The sequence below is a fragment of the Capsicum annuum genome, unplaced genomic scaffold, assembly GCF_002878395.1.
Source record: "Capsicum annuum cultivar UCD-10X-F1 unplaced genomic scaffold, UCD10Xv1.1 ctg83390, whole genome shotgun sequence".
Classification (NCBI taxonomy): domain Eukaryota; kingdom Viridiplantae; phylum Streptophyta; class Magnoliopsida; order Solanales; family Solanaceae; genus Capsicum; species Capsicum annuum.
In genome coordinates, this window is record NW_025894259.1 from 1816167 (window position 1) to 1833394 (window position 17228).

The 17228-nt window shown below is 33.6% G+C and overlaps 2 protein-coding genes across 2 annotated transcripts; one reads left to right on the forward strand and one right to left on the reverse strand.

Moving 5' to 3' along the window:
- The first annotated feature begins 5487 nt into the window (after positions 1–5487).
- Positions 5488–10947, forward strand: LOC124895664 (protein root UVB sensitive 4-like). Its single transcript, XM_047406099.1, has 10 exons — positions 5488–6212; positions 7260–7406; positions 7653–7799; positions 8615–8677; positions 8781–8857; positions 9302–9407; positions 9603–9705; positions 9802–9953; positions 10058–10123; positions 10334–10947. Exons 1-10 carry the CDS (start codon positions 5712–5714, stop codon positions 10538–10540), a joined length of 1569 nt encoding a protein of 522 aa, XP_047262055.1. The 5' UTR covers positions 5488–5711; the 3' UTR covers positions 10541–10947.
- Positions 10948–11266: 319 nt separating this feature from the next.
- LOC124895665 lies at positions 11267–14142 on the reverse strand. Its single transcript, XM_047406100.1, has 5 exons — positions 13845–14142; positions 13715–13767; positions 11972–12148; positions 11800–11877; positions 11267–11717 (listed from the first exon to the last, which is right to left on the reverse strand). Exons 1-5 carry the CDS (start codon positions 13902–13904, stop codon positions 11552–11554), a joined length of 534 nt encoding a protein of 177 aa, XP_047262056.1. The 5' UTR covers positions 13905–14142; the 3' UTR covers positions 11267–11551.
- Positions 14143–17228: the final 3086 nt, after the last annotated feature.

Here is a 17228-nt window from a genome sequence, read left to right on the forward strand (position 1 = left end):
GGTTTTCATGGTTACTAACTCATGAAATTAAGCCATAACATACCATATATTTTAAGAAACAATTAAAACAAAAATGATTTTGTTTGTAATCATACTATATCATAGCATGAAAAATCACCATCGAAACAGTGTATAAAAGTATATTTCATTAGAGAAATTTTACAAACACCTAGTTGGATGTGTCAAAACACTTAGCCGCTAGCAGAAAACACCCTATTCTAACATGCTATAAGGATTAAAAGGAAGACATAAGAAATGAGTAGGAAAATTAGGGAATATTGAAACTTTTGAAGAAATGCACGATTAATTAGGAAGATCAAATGAAGAGGGGAAACTAATATATACACACTAAGAATTAGCTCAAATGAAGAGACATAACAAGATCAATAAAAATTACAGTTACAAAATTCAGCGAATGGAGAAGGATGATACCCAAGTTGGATAACAGAGCAAAAAGAATAAGCTCCATAAAAATGTGGCAGGGCATGGATAAAAGATTCGCACTTGTAGAAGTAAGAAATTTACAACTCTCTAAGCAGGTAAAAGTTAGTGACATTACCAAAATATCCCTTAAGTAAGCTGCCCCTAAGCTCATCAACAATCGCTCTTCTACTTTTAGAGTAAAAAATCATACTTTTTCCGTCTCATTTATGTGTTGTCATTTTCTTTTTTATTTGTCTATAAAAGAATGTCATATTTTCTTATTTGACAACTATTTAATAGCATCATCCCCATTTTATCCTTATTGAATATCGAGAAAAGACTCAAATATGCTATCGAACTTTGTGAAAAAGCTCATATATGCTATCCGTTTAAAGTTTGGCTTATTCATGTCATTGTCGTTGCAAAAAAAGCTCATTCATGCTATTTTTTAACAGCCGAGTTTGGTGATTTTTTGGCAAAACCATTTTATACACGTGATCAACAATGATCCATCCACGTTATTAATGAAATGAGCCAAAAAAAAATTAAGTAAAAATGTCCAAATATGCCATTGAACTATCAGAAATGGCTCATTTATGCCATCAGTTAAAAGTTTGGCTCATTCTTGACATCGCCGTTATAAAATCAGCTCATCTATATGATTACTTTTTAATTGTAGATTTTCTATAATAGCTTTGTCACGTGGTCTTTTATTAGAAGTATACGTCATTAATTAAAATAAATCAATATTAATTTCAAAATATGTTAAACCCATTAAAAAGAACCGATCCATTTAACATAATCCGACCCACATCGATTAAAGTATTTTTTCTACGGCAATAATTATTTTTTTGATCAGAAAAATAGTGATTAGCGTATATCCTTTGGCTGTTTATAGTTGATTCTAAAGTTCTATCCTATATTAATTTTTTTTTAATCCTACAGTAACTGATTAGTTATAATTTCAGTGACTCTTATACTCCAAAGTTATAAAAAAAAAAAAAGCCAATGAACGATTAGGACAAGCAAGAAAAAAAAAAAGGCGTACCAACGAACTTCTCCATTCTCTCATCATGAATTAGGGGAGCATACATTGTTGAAAAATCATTTGTAAATAACGGCTTAAAAGAAATCCGTTATGCCAATTATTCCGTCATTTAAATGAAATAACTTATTTCATCACTATGGAATAAATGGTAGGACAAACAATCCTCGTACTAACTAATTTCAGATATATTGAAGTTAATATAGGTTTATTTTAATTAATAGCGTGGACCTCTAATAAATGGCCACGCGACAAAACTGTTTTTAAAAATCCACCATTAAAAAGTAATCGCATGAATGAGCTGATTTTATAATGGTGATGGCACGAATAAACCAAAAATTTAACTGATGGCATAAATGAGTCATTTCTGATAATTAAATGACATATTTGACCCTTTTCTCTTATTTTACGTAATGACATGGACCTCTAATAAAAGGTCACATGGCAAAATTATTTTTGAAAATCCACTGTTAAAAAGTAATGGCTTGGATGAGCTGATTTTGCAATGACGATGGCACGAATGAGCCAAATTTTTAACTGATAACATAAACGAGTCACTTGTGATAGTTCAATAACACATTTAAGTCTTTTTTCTTGAATATCACTTAATAATAAAATATAATCAAAAAGTAAATATGAAAGTGACTTTAAGAGAAACAATTTTATAAAATCGTTAATTATTTCTTAAATTTTGTGTCAGGTCAAATAGGACACATAAAATAAAATAGGACAAAAGGCGTAAATTTAAAGAACTAAATTTTTCAAGTAATACTCGAGGAGTATTTTAAATATATCCTCTTAGGGGCCGTTTGGTTTGTGGGACTAAAGTCAATAATCCCGGGATAAAATAATAATCTTGGGATAAAAATATAACTCACTCGTTTGGTTGTAAATATTTGGGATAACTTATCTCGGGACTAATAATTAGTCCCGGAAAAAGTTATCCACCCAAATGGTGGGATAACAATTCCAAAACTATTTAAGTTATCCACCCAAATGGTGGGATAACAATTCCAAAACTATTTTTCTTTGGTATTAAATTATATAATGACTAAAATACCCTCAAAATCTATGATTTCATTTCACACATCTATATATATATACTAGTATTTTAATTATGAATTTTAATAAAAGTTAAATACTTAATAATTTTGACATAAATTTTATATTTACATTAAAAACTTATTAGTAATATATAATAATTTATCAAAAAATTAATTCCAAAATTCAAAAACAGATACAATTGCCTTCCAAATTCTTAGATTATCACTTTATATACATTACTTTACTTCTTTTTTTTTTTTTATATAAAATATAAGGTATTTGTATAACAAGATAGGTTAGATTTTAATGCGAATGAATATGAAACTTATCATATAAAGTTTAAATTTTTAGATGAGATGAAAAATAAATTATAAAATTTTGTGTCTAATACTTTGTTGTTTCTACACAAGTTTTTTTATCATTTTTATTTTACTTTTCTACCAATTTACTCAAATAATTTTATCTAAAAATCCAAAAAAATAAATCTAACTACTACATGATTCATCGTTATATATGTTTTGGAGAAAGTAAAAAAATTCAAACTTACAAATAAAGAGAAAAATCATATGAATCAAATAAATAATTTTTTTATATTGAGTAATGAAGAATCTAGCTAGCTATAATTTTAAAACCTTTTTCAAAACTATAGCTAATAACATTTTTCAAATGATTTTACTGATATACATATATATATACATATATATATACATATATATATATATGTATATATGTATATGTATGTATGTATGTATATATATATATATATATATAACTTTACTTTACTACTATATATAAGAGAGAATGTGAGATTTTAGTAGTCCTTGCATTAATTCTTTTTTTTTAATCATTTTATCCCTAATTTAAATTTTAATTTCTGTACAAATTTTCATTCATTTTTTTAAATTTGAACAATTATATGAGCTTATTAAATGCTACGATAGTGATGAGTAATGAAAAAATGATAGTGACACTATAAAAACTATTTATACAATCAAGTTCAAAATTGATGCAAAGATTTATTGTTTTTCTATTTTGTAGAAATGTTTATTAACCGTACTTTAAATTTTCATTTTTCCTAACAAATTTATCATGAACATAAATTTTTATTTTTCCTAACAAATTTATCATGGACAAGTTATTAAAGTATGTTGACATTCCCTTTCTAACTTAACACATGCTTAATTATTAAATAATTTTTTTTTATATATTTAGCTAAAAATATTTGAAAATTTATTTATTTTTCAAATATAATTTGACTCTCCAAATATTAATGATACTAAATAATGAAAAAATGAGAGTAATTCTTTTTCACATTTTTTTATGATGGATTTTTTTGACAAAAATGAGATTATCAATATTTTATGGAATTTAGAACAAAATAAATAATTTAAAATAAATTATTAGAGCTTCATAAATATTTAAGAAATATCAACATAAATTTCTTAACATATATTTTTAGGAAAAAGAAACTAATAAAGTTAAAAAAAAAATTAGTAACTTTTTAATTTCTTTTGTATGATTTAATATGAAGGAAAATAATTAAGCTAAATATTGTGAAGGGTATTTTAGTAAACAAACAATATATTTTTACAAACAAGGCAAAATGACCTTCCAGAGTACTCTTGTACTATGTCAGTTTTGTAAGTTGGATACTTCTACTTACATGTTTGTCATCTGGACCCGTGAACCCACTAAAAATAATATTTTAAACGCTTTTTTGGTGAGTGTAACACACTCTCCTCACGTCTGCCACGTTATCTGCCATGTCATTTTAAAAAAAATAAAATTAAAAAAATAAAAAAAGTATAAAAAGTATTACATTAAATTCCAAGTCATTTTTAAAATGCTAAATAACAAATTAAATATTAAAATTAATTTAATTAAATAATAAAAATTTATAATTGTAGACAAATTTAAATAATCATGTTTTTATTTTTGCTCACAAATTAAACATCAAATTCATTCCAAATAATTAAAATTCTTCTCCAACTAATTTAAATTTTTAACTATAAATTCATATATACAAACATAATAAAATTTTTATTTTTAAATTTAAATATCTTTAAAAAATTCAAAAAAATTTTAATTTTTTTCAATCAAAATTCACTATCACTCACTTTCAATTCAAATTTAAATTTTAATCAAAAAAAAAAAAGATTTCAAATTTAAATTTTTATTCAAAAAAAATGAAAAGAATTAAATTGAGGAAAAATTAAATAAAAAATAAAAAGTGAAGGTGGTGGGGGGACTGGAAGAGTGTTGGGGTGGGGGGTGGGGTTAGGACGGGCTGGGGTGGGGGTGGGAAAGGGCTGGACGGGTGTTGGGGTGGGGCTGTGGGTGGGGTGGGATGGGGCTGGGTGGGGACGGGCTGGGGTGGGGAAGGAAAAAAAAATATTTTTTTAAAATTTTTAAAAATATTTTAAAATTTTAAAAAAATATATTTTAAAATTTTTAAAATATTTTAAAATTATTTTTAAATTTTTAAAAATATTTTTAAATTAAAAAATGAAGCAAAAAAAGGATCCTTTTTATTTTTTTAAAATTTTAATATTTTTAAAATTATTTTAATGTAAAATTGATCAAAAATTGACTTGCGTTGCACCCAAGGCGAGTGGCTACACTCTCTTTGTCCTAACCACCATTTCAATGCTACATAGGTAAGGTCAATGGTTAAATAGTGTAAAATATTATTTTTTAATAGGTTCAAGGGTTCAGATGACAAACATGTAAGTAGAAGTGTCCAGCTTACAAAACCGATATAATACAGGGATTTAGAAGGTCATTTTGGCTACAAACAATGCACTACATATTATTTTTAATATCACAAATTAAACAATCATTAAAAAATAATATCAGATAACTTATCCCAGAACAACTACTTCCAACATAATTTATCCCAATAAAATTAATCCCGATATAACTTATTTTCAAACCAAATAAGCCCTTTTAAGGGACTAGTTTTGTCATTTTCTCGCGAAAGTGCAAATGACCTTTTTTTTTCGTCCATTAGGTTCCGGCGCAAAATTTCCCTCTAGCTTTCGGAAAAATAAGCATGTTTAGCAAGGGAATATCTGAACCCTGATATTTCCCGGCTAAAAAGTGGATTGTCACCGCCGTACATATTCTTTCTTCAACTTCTAACTTAGTCTTCCACAGAAAAAATCGAAAGGAGTTTTATTGATAATTCTAGCAAAATTTCATGCAATCCAATTTGTGCTGCGCCCGTTCTTGTTTCTCATGGAATCCAGAAAAAACCAAAATCGTCCTACACAACTTTGAACTACAACAAGGCCTACTAAATAATCCATCTCCCAAGCCCAAAATAGACAAGCTCAAAACCTCAATTAATTTTCTGAAGACCTCATTAAGCTTTGGAGAAGATAAGTTGAACAAGCAACAAGAAGAAGAAACTACTGTGCCTTTTTATCTTCCAGTTTCGGTTCGCAATTCAAATAGTCATTTTAGGTATATTTGGGATGGCAAAGACTTAAAGTTAGTCTCTGTTGATGGCAATGCCTTATCTATATCCGATTTAGACTCTAATTTTGAAGATACTCTTCAAAAGTTGGTCAGAATTTGTATTTCGGCAATAAGAAATTTCTTTCTTCCGAGAGAAGTTAGTCGTAATTATCTTGAATACGTCAAGTGGAAGTTTGTTCATCGCGTTTCCAGTTCTGCTCTCCAAGTTCTCGCCACCCAGGTACGCCTTCTTTTTTTTTTCTTTGGTGTTTCAGCTATTAACTAGTTATTTTTGGTATTCAATTTTCATATTCTGTATATTGAGCTTATAAATTGTTGTATATGGTGAAAAGTTACAATTTTGTATCCAATCTGTATTTCAGCTATCAAACTTGTAAATTATTCGTAGATAGTTTTAAAGTTGGAATTTTGATGTTGAATCTTCATATTTCAATTTCTACAACATACTCAATGTAGTACCACAAAGTAGGGATCTGAGGATGGTAGAGTAGTGTACACAGACCTTACCCACCCTACCTCAAAGATAGATTGAGAGACTGTTTCCGATAGATCTTTGACTCAAGGAAAAACAATATAAAGCTGTACTGAACAAGAAGTAACCAAAGTACAAGAAATAATAGATGATAAAAACAGTAAAAATAACAATAACAATAACAATAAATAGTAACAGAATAGAACTACAACAAAACAAAATGATAATCGAGGCACAAGGAACACCAAATAGTAACAAAAATCGAAGGAAAAGAAACTACACGGGCAATACTACAATCACTAATATAAATGGATAATAAGACAACTCATTGCTTACTACTGACCTTCTACTCTAATCCATGTCCTCCACACCCTCCTATCTATCTACTATTGGACTTCCTACAATGTCAGATTTCGACTACTTGTAAATTGTTGGTGAATGGTAATAAATTTTGATTTTGGTTTTGCACATTCATATATCAGCTATTGAACTTGTAAAACTTGTTTATTAATAGTAAAAAGTTAAAATTTCAGACTTTTAGTGTTGAGTTTGGATTCTTCCGTCGGAGCTCATGATATTTGTCTAGTGACACTGGTATAATTAGTCATTATGATCTCTATGTGGATAATTAGTCTTTTAGTAGTTCACCTGTGGAATTAGTCATTGTGATATTTATGAAGGTACCACTAGTTCATTTGACATTTGTGTATCTGCACAATGTGAGTTAGCATCTAAGGTGCAGATCACTCAAATACCTTCATTGACAATGGCTTGTGTAATCTGTTGTATATACAGGCTATGTTGCGGGCAATAGGAATTGGGCACTCCCGTTCACTTCCATTAGCCGCCGCACTAAATTGGGTCCTGAAGGATGGACTTGGACGGTTGTGCAGGTGCATCTACACTGCTAGCCTAGCATCTTCTTTTGATACCAATCTTAAGGTATAGTTTTCTAACATAAAACAACAGGGGATAATTTGTGCTAACACATCTTTTAAAGCTTGTTTTACTGATTTTTGATGATAAAAAATCATTTTTATCTTTTGAAAAATGATGCTTATATATCTTTTCTAAGAATGTTGACTGGTGTGACGGAAAAATTGTCAGTTTTTTAAACAAGATTACCTCAAGAGACTGTAAAAGGTTCATCTGCTTGTTTCTTACCTTGTTTTATGGCGTTGGCTGCAGAGAGTAAGATTCTGTACATCTGTTCTCTTCAGTTTGAGCATTGGAGTTGAATTGCTGACTCCTGTATTCCCACAATACTTTTTGATGCTTGCGTCAATTGCCAACATTGCCAAGCAAATAAGCCTTGCGTGTTATCTAGCAACTAGTGTAAGTCTCAACTACAAAACATATGATATTATATTTATATGCATGTGTAGCTATTTTGGGATCTGATCTCAAATTCTCCAGCTTTAGCTCTTTGTTATGTACTTGTTAGATGTGAGCTAGTTATTTTGACCATAAGCTGTACCTTTAACCTTATCTTGCCATTAAGCTGTTTAGTTTCGAACAATTCCACTGCAATTTGAGTATTCAACTTATGAATTGATTTCTTCAAAAAAATTTATGTAAAGGGCTATTATGATCTGAAGTGCCTTTGGCATTTTCCAAAATAGCAGGCCAATAAATATTTATATTGCACTTAGGAGGCTTTGAATCTACTATGAGGTCCCAGGTCATCTTTGGCATTATAAAGCTGATGCTGCATAATTTTGTCACTTGGTTGATTGCTTTCTGAAAGTGGAATTAGTTGAAGTTGAGTACTCTAGTTATCTAATTGTTTCTGTGAATGACCAATTCACTTTCATAAGTCTAGAGATCTTAGAGAAACAATGTCTTTTGGATTAACCGTTTTTAGCATATGTATAACAGCTGGAAGATAATTGATGCAATTATAGACCTTGAATTTCTCCTCTTAACATGCAAGTGAAATATGAAATTATCTGGGAGTAACTGCTCTTTTTTTGCCAGTTAATGTGGAAAATGGATATGTGCAGTAATTGTACTTGAGCAAATAGCCAAGTCGCATGTTGAATTTTTAGCAATATGAATAAGCACAAGTGTCTTCTGGATTTATCAGTAACATTAACAAATTTGAGATAGATTTTTTTCTGTTCGAGAATTTACTGTTGACATGTTAACAGACTGCTGTTCATAGAAGCTTTGCAATTGCTGATAACCTTGGCGAGGTTTCTGCGAAAGGACAGGTTCTCTATAATAGTTCATCATGTCATGCTGGATCTGTGGTTTTATAATTAATTGTTCTTTCTAATTTCATTTTTCCAATCTGACTGTTGGTTTATGTTTCAGATTCAAACAGTTTGCTTTGATAATCTTGGTCTTACACTTGCCGCAACCCTGAACATACTGTCTGTTAATAGCCCAAGGTTTGTTATTTTTCCAACTTATATTTCTGAAGTATCACTGTCAGCTTATATCTATATTTTGAAGTTATTTACAGATTCTTTGCATTTGCCTTCATAAACCTATCCATTTGGTCTATCTTGTTGTGCTTGTAGTGGAACAGTTTATAAACATGGCTCCTATTATTTCCATTTTAATCTGTGATATGAGAAGTGAACAAGGCAAAAGCCTCTCTACCTCCACGAGGTAGGGTAAGGCCTACATACACACTACCCTCCCCAGACCCCACTTGTGGGATTTCATTGGGTATGTTGTTGTTGTTGATATGAGAAGTGAACATGTGATATATATCTGCTACAATTTCCTTATATAATAAGGTCCTAAAAGCAAGAATTGGTTGACACATTTTGGTGCTGCTTCTGCTAATCCCTGTAATGTTGATTCCTGACTTCTGAATGATATAAAAGATTGCAAGCAGGTCTACCATTTGTGATGTACCCAATCTTCGCAGTGCTTGACCTTTTTGGTATTTATCAAGGACTACAGCATGTGCATCTGCAGACATTAACTAAGGTTGGCCCTCGTTCTCTATGCTAAAAGCATTAGTAATCAAGTTGAATTATACTTCCTTTTTGGATACTTAACTAAGGTTATATATGCTTTAAGCAGAAGATATATAACCATGACCTACTTAACAGTCTTTATTGAATGAATGATAATCATCTTAATGTGTTGATTAGGGTGTCACTCCTTTTTACATTATTCCAGGATAGGCTTGACATCATTATAAGCACATGGATTCAACAAGGATTTGTCCCATCACCTGAAGAGGTGAGTAAAAAGGAGGGTATTGGCTTATTTTGGAGCCGAGGTAATTTCTAACTTGCAGTTTACCGTAACAAGGCTTTATTGATGCTGTTAGTGCTACTTCATTATTAGAAAAACATTCTTAATCAGCTTTAATCAGGCAGGGAGCCGTGGTCTATCAGAATTGGTTGCTTAAATCCTAGATGTTGCACAGCAAAGCTATCTGTGATGACGATGCAATCTTTGAATAGTGAAGACTTCTATTTCTTGAGTCCGGAGAGTTTGACTGGTGAATTGAAAAGGAACCAGGAGGTATGTATAGCCAAAAAGTATAAGAGAGCTGTAATCAGAGACAGACAAGCTGTTACTCTTCTGAATGTGTTTCTTAAGCAGTTCTTCTTTCTTTGCAATTACAGTATGGTGTCCTACTTTCTCTGCGGGAAGGGGCAGGCACTATAGATGTGATCAGGGGCATATTGCATGTAAGATATTCTATCCATCTCGTACTCTCATAGTAGTAATTTGGAACTAATGATTTTACTTTGCAAATGAACTAAGGGATGCTGGTAAACCAATAGTTTTACTTCGAATAACATATCTAGCAACACTGGTTTTTTGCTGAGCTCTTTATGATGGTTTGTATTCGGTCAATGTTGGTGTTCTTTACTATAAGCAATTCTGGTGCTTGACAGGCAAGCTATGTCCGCAAGGGTATAGAAGCTTGTGGTAGTTCGAATGCAGTTCTCAAGCAATGGTTTAACCTGGTTGAAGATGGCAGGAGATTAACGGAACAAAACTTGAGCCTCTTTTATGAGCATATGTTGTCTTTGGGGTGGGCATGCAAGAATATTCTGTTGAGCACACAGGAGCAAGCTCGCTATAGTTTTATAGCTGACTGAGCATACAGATATCTTCTTCTGTCTATGATTGGTTTGCAAAGGGGAAGTGAATAAAGGGTCAAAGAAAGCTAAGACAAGGAGATTTTGTACTTCTGTCCATGTGTTTTGTTTGTATATAGCCAAAACTTTTGGCATCTCTCAAATGGAAAGAGATGCCTTTTACAAGCCAGTGAGTACTGGCCGGGTAAAACAGAGCAAGTGTTGTACAAAATTTTGAGTGGCTATCTGCCTTTCTCCATCATGTAGATTAATTGACTCAGGTTAAAACTGTTATCCACAGAACAGTGTTTCCTCATTAATTTTTTTCTCGAGGATTTTGTAGTCAACTCATCTAAAAACTTGATGAGTACATTTTTATTTATGAATATACATGCTCCATATGAGCTAGCCAGATTCTTTGGTGGAAATCTTTTCCTGGTGACTACTCTAACGCAAGACTGGAATTGAAACCTCTACTTAATTTGATACTCCATTGAATTAGAAGTGATCACACAATTTCTGGCAGAAACATAGCATCAAACCGTGTACCAATTTGCTCAGCTCTGGGCCATGGCACTGAAGTTGGAACTTGGAACGATACTGCAGAGTTAAGTCATTTTAAATCGCACTAATCTAATCTATAGCAGAGAATATCTTTTAGTGAATATATTTAATTATAGGTAGTCATCACTCAGCAAGCAAAAATAACAGATATAAAAGAATATCATGATCTTTTGAAGCAGTTCATAATCTTGTGCAACCACTTAACGATTCATCACTTGATTGAGGTGAGAGCTGCAGTTTGACAGAGCTGCTGTTACAGCAGTACAGCAGCTGTTACACACAAGTATTGATTCAATTGCAATATACCATCGAAAAATGTTATATTGGTTAAACCCTTTTTTTGGTTTTACCCATCCGGTGTCCAAAACTGGCACCCCCATTTAACGCCTTTACCACGGCATTTTTCTCATTGAAGCAAGCAATACAACATTAGCATCTGCTTGAGCTAAAATAAAAAATCATCAGCCATCATTTACGTAGCAGGCCAGATGTAGACAGAAGTCGCAATGCTTGACTGGAATTGTTCAGAACAGCTGATGATCTTGACACCTGCATCTTGCGTTTCTTTAAGAAGTCCAGTGAGTTCTCTAAGCATGGAGGAGGTGGTAGATCCTTCAAAATAACTGGTCCAGACCTGTCCAAGCCAACAAAAATACTGAGTAAATATGAGAGATCAAAATCATATTAGTTAAACCAGAAGAGAGCATGATGCTCACCCAGAGCTCTTGGATTTTTTCTTTTTAGAGGCAGGCTTCTTCTCATGTTCTTCCTCCGAATCTGACGAGAAAACCTTCCTGCACACGATTGAGTACCCTTTTTCAAGAACTGAGAAGTATGAGAAAAAGACAGGAGCTAAGAATACACTAAGAAATGCAACGTCGAACTTACTTCTCACGAGCTGCAAGGATTTTCACAATCTCATCAGGTAGCATTCCTCTATTGTCCATTGAATCCTGGGCATTATCAGATTCTTTTGTGTCTTCAATGCTTTCATCATTTTGTGTAGGTCGTGGAGTTAAATTTTGAGCCCATTTTCTACGACGTTCCTTCCCTTCTCGAACAACTCTACAGCAGAGCAGTCATTTAATGAAAAATGAAGCAAAGACCGGCAAAAACTATCAAATTAAACAGTGGAATTTCCCATGAATATCCTCCATAAGATGAAAAATTACAGGCAGATTTTACTAGTTTCAGGACTTAAATAATGCGTCAGCTGTCTAATGTTATATTATAACAGGCTCAAATGACCATAAGCAAATCTAAGATGCACACTACAGATATGCAAGGCAAAAAGAACTTTTCATACTTCCTCGAACCTAATACTGAATTACATTTATCCTCCAAAACCATCAGAACAGACCAGTTTAGAAAGACAAAAACATTCTAGACTGGAAACCAGTCAAGTGATACAACACTTGTTTACTTCTCAATTTACGAAAAGCTTATACTTTCTCTTTTTCGCCCAACACTATGTTTTTGTACAGAAAAAGCAACTTTCTATAGTTCAAGCCTAAAGAGGTATGGAGCAAATAGATTTCTTTAATAACTTGTCAAGTATTTAAAAATTATCTTTTCCTCTTCATTTGTTGACAATCAAACTAATTTTTTTTTCTTTTACCCCTCCCCAGGAGCTCCAATGTTTTTGCTCCCTTGGTGACTCGAACTCACAACCTCAATGTTGGACTTGGAGGGTGCTCACCATCCCCAAAACCCCCTCTAGTCGACAATCAAACTAAATTCAGCTCTTGTCATCAGATAAATTACGCAGCCAGGCTAGAATCCAATCTGAAAATTTGAAGTTATATCAACATGTTACCGATCTCATTAACATTGGTAGGAAAAAATAAAGTCTCATATTGAATTCCAAAATTGGCAGAAAATAGTGGACTGCCAGAACTACTTCCATGAGCAAAAACGCAGTACTGATCTCTCTCAAGATACAAACCTTAAAACTTAAACTATGAAGGATCCATGATTTAGTCAGAGGGTTCGGAACAGGGTTAAAATTTACTATGTATTTTATGGTGCACATGAACACATGATTTACCAGCAAAATTAGATATTTAAGTCAAAGGGTTCGGAACAGAGTCAAAATTACATATTTACTATGTATTTTATGGTGCACGTGAACACATGATCTACCAGCAAAATTAGATATTTAAGTCAGAGGGTTTGGAACAGGGTCAAAATTTACTATGTATTTTATGGTGCACGTGAACACGTGATCTAACAGCAAAATTAGATATTTTATCTACACCTTTTCTACAATTGATCTAATATTACCTGCTGGCACCGACTTAATGGTGCACTAGGTTGAAAGTTAAAGTTATTTAACTATAGGAAAAGGATCGAATCCTACTTAATGCATTTTCTTTTCTCCTTCCTTTATAGTGTACCAATGTTTTAGAAATCTTAGATTCGCCGCAATGCCCCACTACATATCTACACCTGCTTAATTTACAGCAGGATACTTAACAAAGTTCAGCTATTTATCACACTCGGATGACTAATAAATTAACTAGTAAACTGGCATTACAGAGAAACCTAAACCGAGCTGAATTTTTAACTCCTAATTAACTTCCCTTAAAAAAAAAATCTTAGCAAAAATAAAAATGAACGAAGAGAGCATACCTAGCCTTATTGTCTCTTTCAACTTTTCTAATCTCCTCATGCTTTTGAATTCCCTGCAATCAAAACCAACTAGCTCAACTATCGGAAAAGACAGTACTTTGAATTAGAGATTTTTTAGATTTAAACAAACCTGTACTGAAGTAAGTTCTTCGGGGGCATCGGAATCACTATCTTCTCCTCTTCCCGACATGTCTATTCACCAAAGTTATCGGCACTTCTGCACAGGGTTTTAGAGTTAGGGTTTTGGAGCACAAGCGAAAGGGACTCGAAACTACTTGTCAAATTATGTTTTGCCTTAACCTAATGTTTATCTAAATGTTTAACACATCCCACAAGCAACTCTTTTTTCAGCAAAAATTAAATGAAGGAAAAAGGGTCAAATGTATTCCTTTACACTAGAAAATTAGCTAAATATAATCTCTATCATATTTGACGATTAAATTTATCCTTGCTTTTATAATTTACGGTCAAATTTTTCCTCTTTTTAGAAAATTGATTAAATATATCATTCGTTATATTTTGATATCATTTACCCTCGAGATTATATTTTTGCAGTCAAATTTACTTTCGTTGTTAAGAAACTTTTTACATGTACTTTTCTTTTAACAGAAAAATCCAAATCAAAGCTAAATGATCCATTTTTCAAAAATAAAATACACCTTAATTTATACCTCTCCTCCCGTTTTATCCCAGATTCCACTTACGAAAAATATACAAACAAATACACATCTTCCTTAGCTCTCCTGGTCAAATTTTCTCAATGAACAAATATATTTCTCTTTCAACGTGCAGTGCTAGTAGGTTGTTTGCAAATGAACAAAAAGTAAAATGGAATAGGATAGCATAAAAGTATGGAATAGAGAAAATATTTATTACAAACTCTGTTTCTATTCTAAGTATGTTCAACTTTTAAAATTTGATATGTAATTCTACGTGCATCTAGATTCTAGAATTAGTGGATAAATTTTCTGAGCAAATAACATGATGAAAAAATTATGTAGATCCAAATTGTATATAAAGACATAAGAATGAATAGATGTCACGTTTGACACATAAGGAGACCTCTTAATTCAATAATCCAGAGAAATATTAATAGGCCTAATATGTTGGATTTGACCGTTAAGAGCCATTTTTCATGAGTTGTAACTGATATAGATCCATGAACTGACAAAGCAGTATATTTGTTTGAGTTTGCACTGATGTAGATTCATTTTTATGAGCTATGCAGTGATAAATATTCAGTGGCTTAATCTCGTTAGAAAAATTTGACCAGCAAAAATGAGAGAGGTTATTTGTTTGTGTTTTTTTTGTGGCTCAAGCCGGGTCGGGCGAGTTAGATTGGGGTGTGTTTTATTTTTTAAAAAGAAAATGGCCAAATACCCTATCTAACTGTCACGACCCAATTTCCTCAGGTCATGATGGCACCTACCATAACCCACCAGTAGGCAAGCCAACCCGTAATTCGAAACGGCTAGTAACGGACTACTTAATAATATAAGGAAAAAAATGCTGAATATATGAAATAAAGATCAATACATAGAAAAATCTCAAAACCTGGTGGTACCAGTAAAATAGCTTCTAATATAAAAAGAGTAATATTAAGAGAAATACACTGATACAATTTATCTCCAAATATAACTTAGATACTAGTGTGATGCCCCAAAGTTTTGGGGCCTGTCACCCGGCAAGACTGTGCGTGCCAACTAGGCCGCACCCCTGTCAGCTATGCAGGCAGCATGTGCTGAAGGAATGTGCTGAAGTTGAGAATGAGGCAACGGGGAATAAAATGAGGCAACAAGCATCTAGATATGTTGCATGACATGTCCTAAGAGTGCCAAGGTGATTTAAAGAGGGTTTGGTGTAAGCCCAAGGGGTGGAGGCATGGTGAGGATCGTGTGCGGTGTTTGATGTTAGCGCCGTGCCATTTTGAGCTACAAGTGAAATCTAAGGATTTCGATTTAAAGTGTTGATATTAAGGGTACCTTATGTATGCTTATCAAATTTGGGGCCATTTGGAGTCCGCTTGGATAGGGGCTTGACTTGGCCAAGGTCCAATGACATTGTCATAATTTGCTGATTGGTTCGAAGGCCATAACTCGTTCCATGAGTATGGGAATGGGATGAAACTTTATGGAGGTGTGAAGAAAGTCAAGAGAAAGGAGTAGGAAAAAACGATACCCAATTTAGAGGTCGGATGGATAGTCTAAGCCTCAGTATGATTCTCGGGCAGAATGATGTCTAGTGCCAGACATTGAGATTATTTATTTTAAGCATATATAAGGGGGGTATACATGGTGACAGCCTACCAGCCTCCCCTGGGTGTGTCGACAGATGGCCACCCCAAGTGTGCTGCCTTGAGGGACAACCTCAAGGGTCTGCCTTGGCATGTCAAAGGAATGCGCAAGGTACTCATAGGGCTCGGGAACCCTATAGGAAACACAGGGTTGGGTGGACTAGCGTTGGGAGCCCTGACAAGGCTAGAGGTTGGCTATATGAACCGACAAGCCCCGTGGGCTATCTAAGTGATTGAAGGATGCCTCCAAGCCGATAGAGCAATCGAGATACTTTCTCCAAGAGACTCGTGAGATGACTTGTGAGCTTGGCCAAGGTTCAGCCAAGCGAGCAAGGGTCTGTTGGCCTAGAAGCACGGTTATAGGGCGACGTTGTGCTATAAAAGTTAGATTCAAGTTGCGTGGGCTATGTTTGGCTATGCCATAAGACATGAGAGGGCATATAAAAGAAATACGTTTATGACTAAGTCCAAGAACTGAGGGTTGCCCTACTCGGGCGAATCAAAGGCTAAGTGCACATGAACGAGGCGATGTCAAACTTGAGGATAGAACTGTGCATGTGATGGCGATGCTCAGGCCCAGACGAGGGACGAGTATGTCCGTAGCCATCCCCAAGAGCGCATATGGATGAGATCCAAGGATTAAAGGTGAGCCACAAGAGTTACTTATACGTCGGCCATGACTGGCGACATGTTGATAGAGCTGCACCAAAGGGAGAAAACCTCTAAGGCGAGCTTCTCACAGGCACTTGATCGTGCTAAAGACCTGGGAAATGAGGAAGGCTGACCCATAGTTGGGGAACCATGGGCGCCGCACAGGCAAAATTGTGTGCCGCTGACACAGTGAAGAATGAGTCTGTGATAAGTGGTATCAAAGCAAGACCATTTGCATAGCAAGTGGTATCAAAATGTAAAAGTAAGAGCAGATTGTGGTTGTCATTGCAGCGATCACGTCAAAGCATAAATTGACACTCGTCGTGCTCATGAAGATCATTTGAGACGATACTACCTTGTTAAGAAAATTGGTTGTATGTTGAGATGCTTGAGTTAGCTATGTCAACCAAGGCCCATCATTTCAGAATTATGCCATGTCACAGCCGTTGATTCCACCTTTGTTTGTGTGGGTTGATTCATCTTCAAAGCATCCGAGAGTGATTGAGATATCTTCAAGGGATGACTTCAAATCAGTGGGTACCGTATACAGAGAGATTCTATGGAGGCATG

What these genes read in the sequence shown, in the direction of transcription:
- LOC124895665 (XM_047406100.1), bottom strand. Translation starts at nt 13,904, where the DNA reads ATGTCGGGAAGAGGAGAAGATAGTGATTCCGATGCCCCCGAAGAACTT. An exon ending in ATCCTTGCAGCTCGTGAGAA is followed by an intron (nt 11,878 to 11,971) that starts GTAAGTTCGACG and finishes AATCGTGTGCAG; the next exon opens with GAAGGTTTTCTCGTCAGATT. An exon ending in AAAAAATCCAAGAGCTCTGG is followed by an intron (nt 11,718 to 11,799) that starts GTGAGCATCATG and finishes TGGCTTGGACAG; the next exon opens with GTCTGGACCAGTTATTTTGA.
- LOC124895664 (XM_047406099.1), top strand. Translation starts at nt 5,712, where the DNA reads ATGCAATCCAATTTGTGCTGCGCCCGTTCTTGTTTCTCATGGAATCCA. An exon ending in CGTGTTATCTAGCAACTAGT is followed by an intron (nt 7,800 to 8,614) that starts GTAAGTCTCAAC and finishes ACATGTTAACAG; the next exon opens with ACTGCTGTTCATAGAAGCTT. An exon ending in TGGCTTATTTTGGAGCCGAG is followed by an intron (nt 9,706 to 9,801) that starts GTAATTTCTAAC and finishes AGCTTTAATCAG; the next exon opens with GCAGGGAGCCGTGGTCTATC.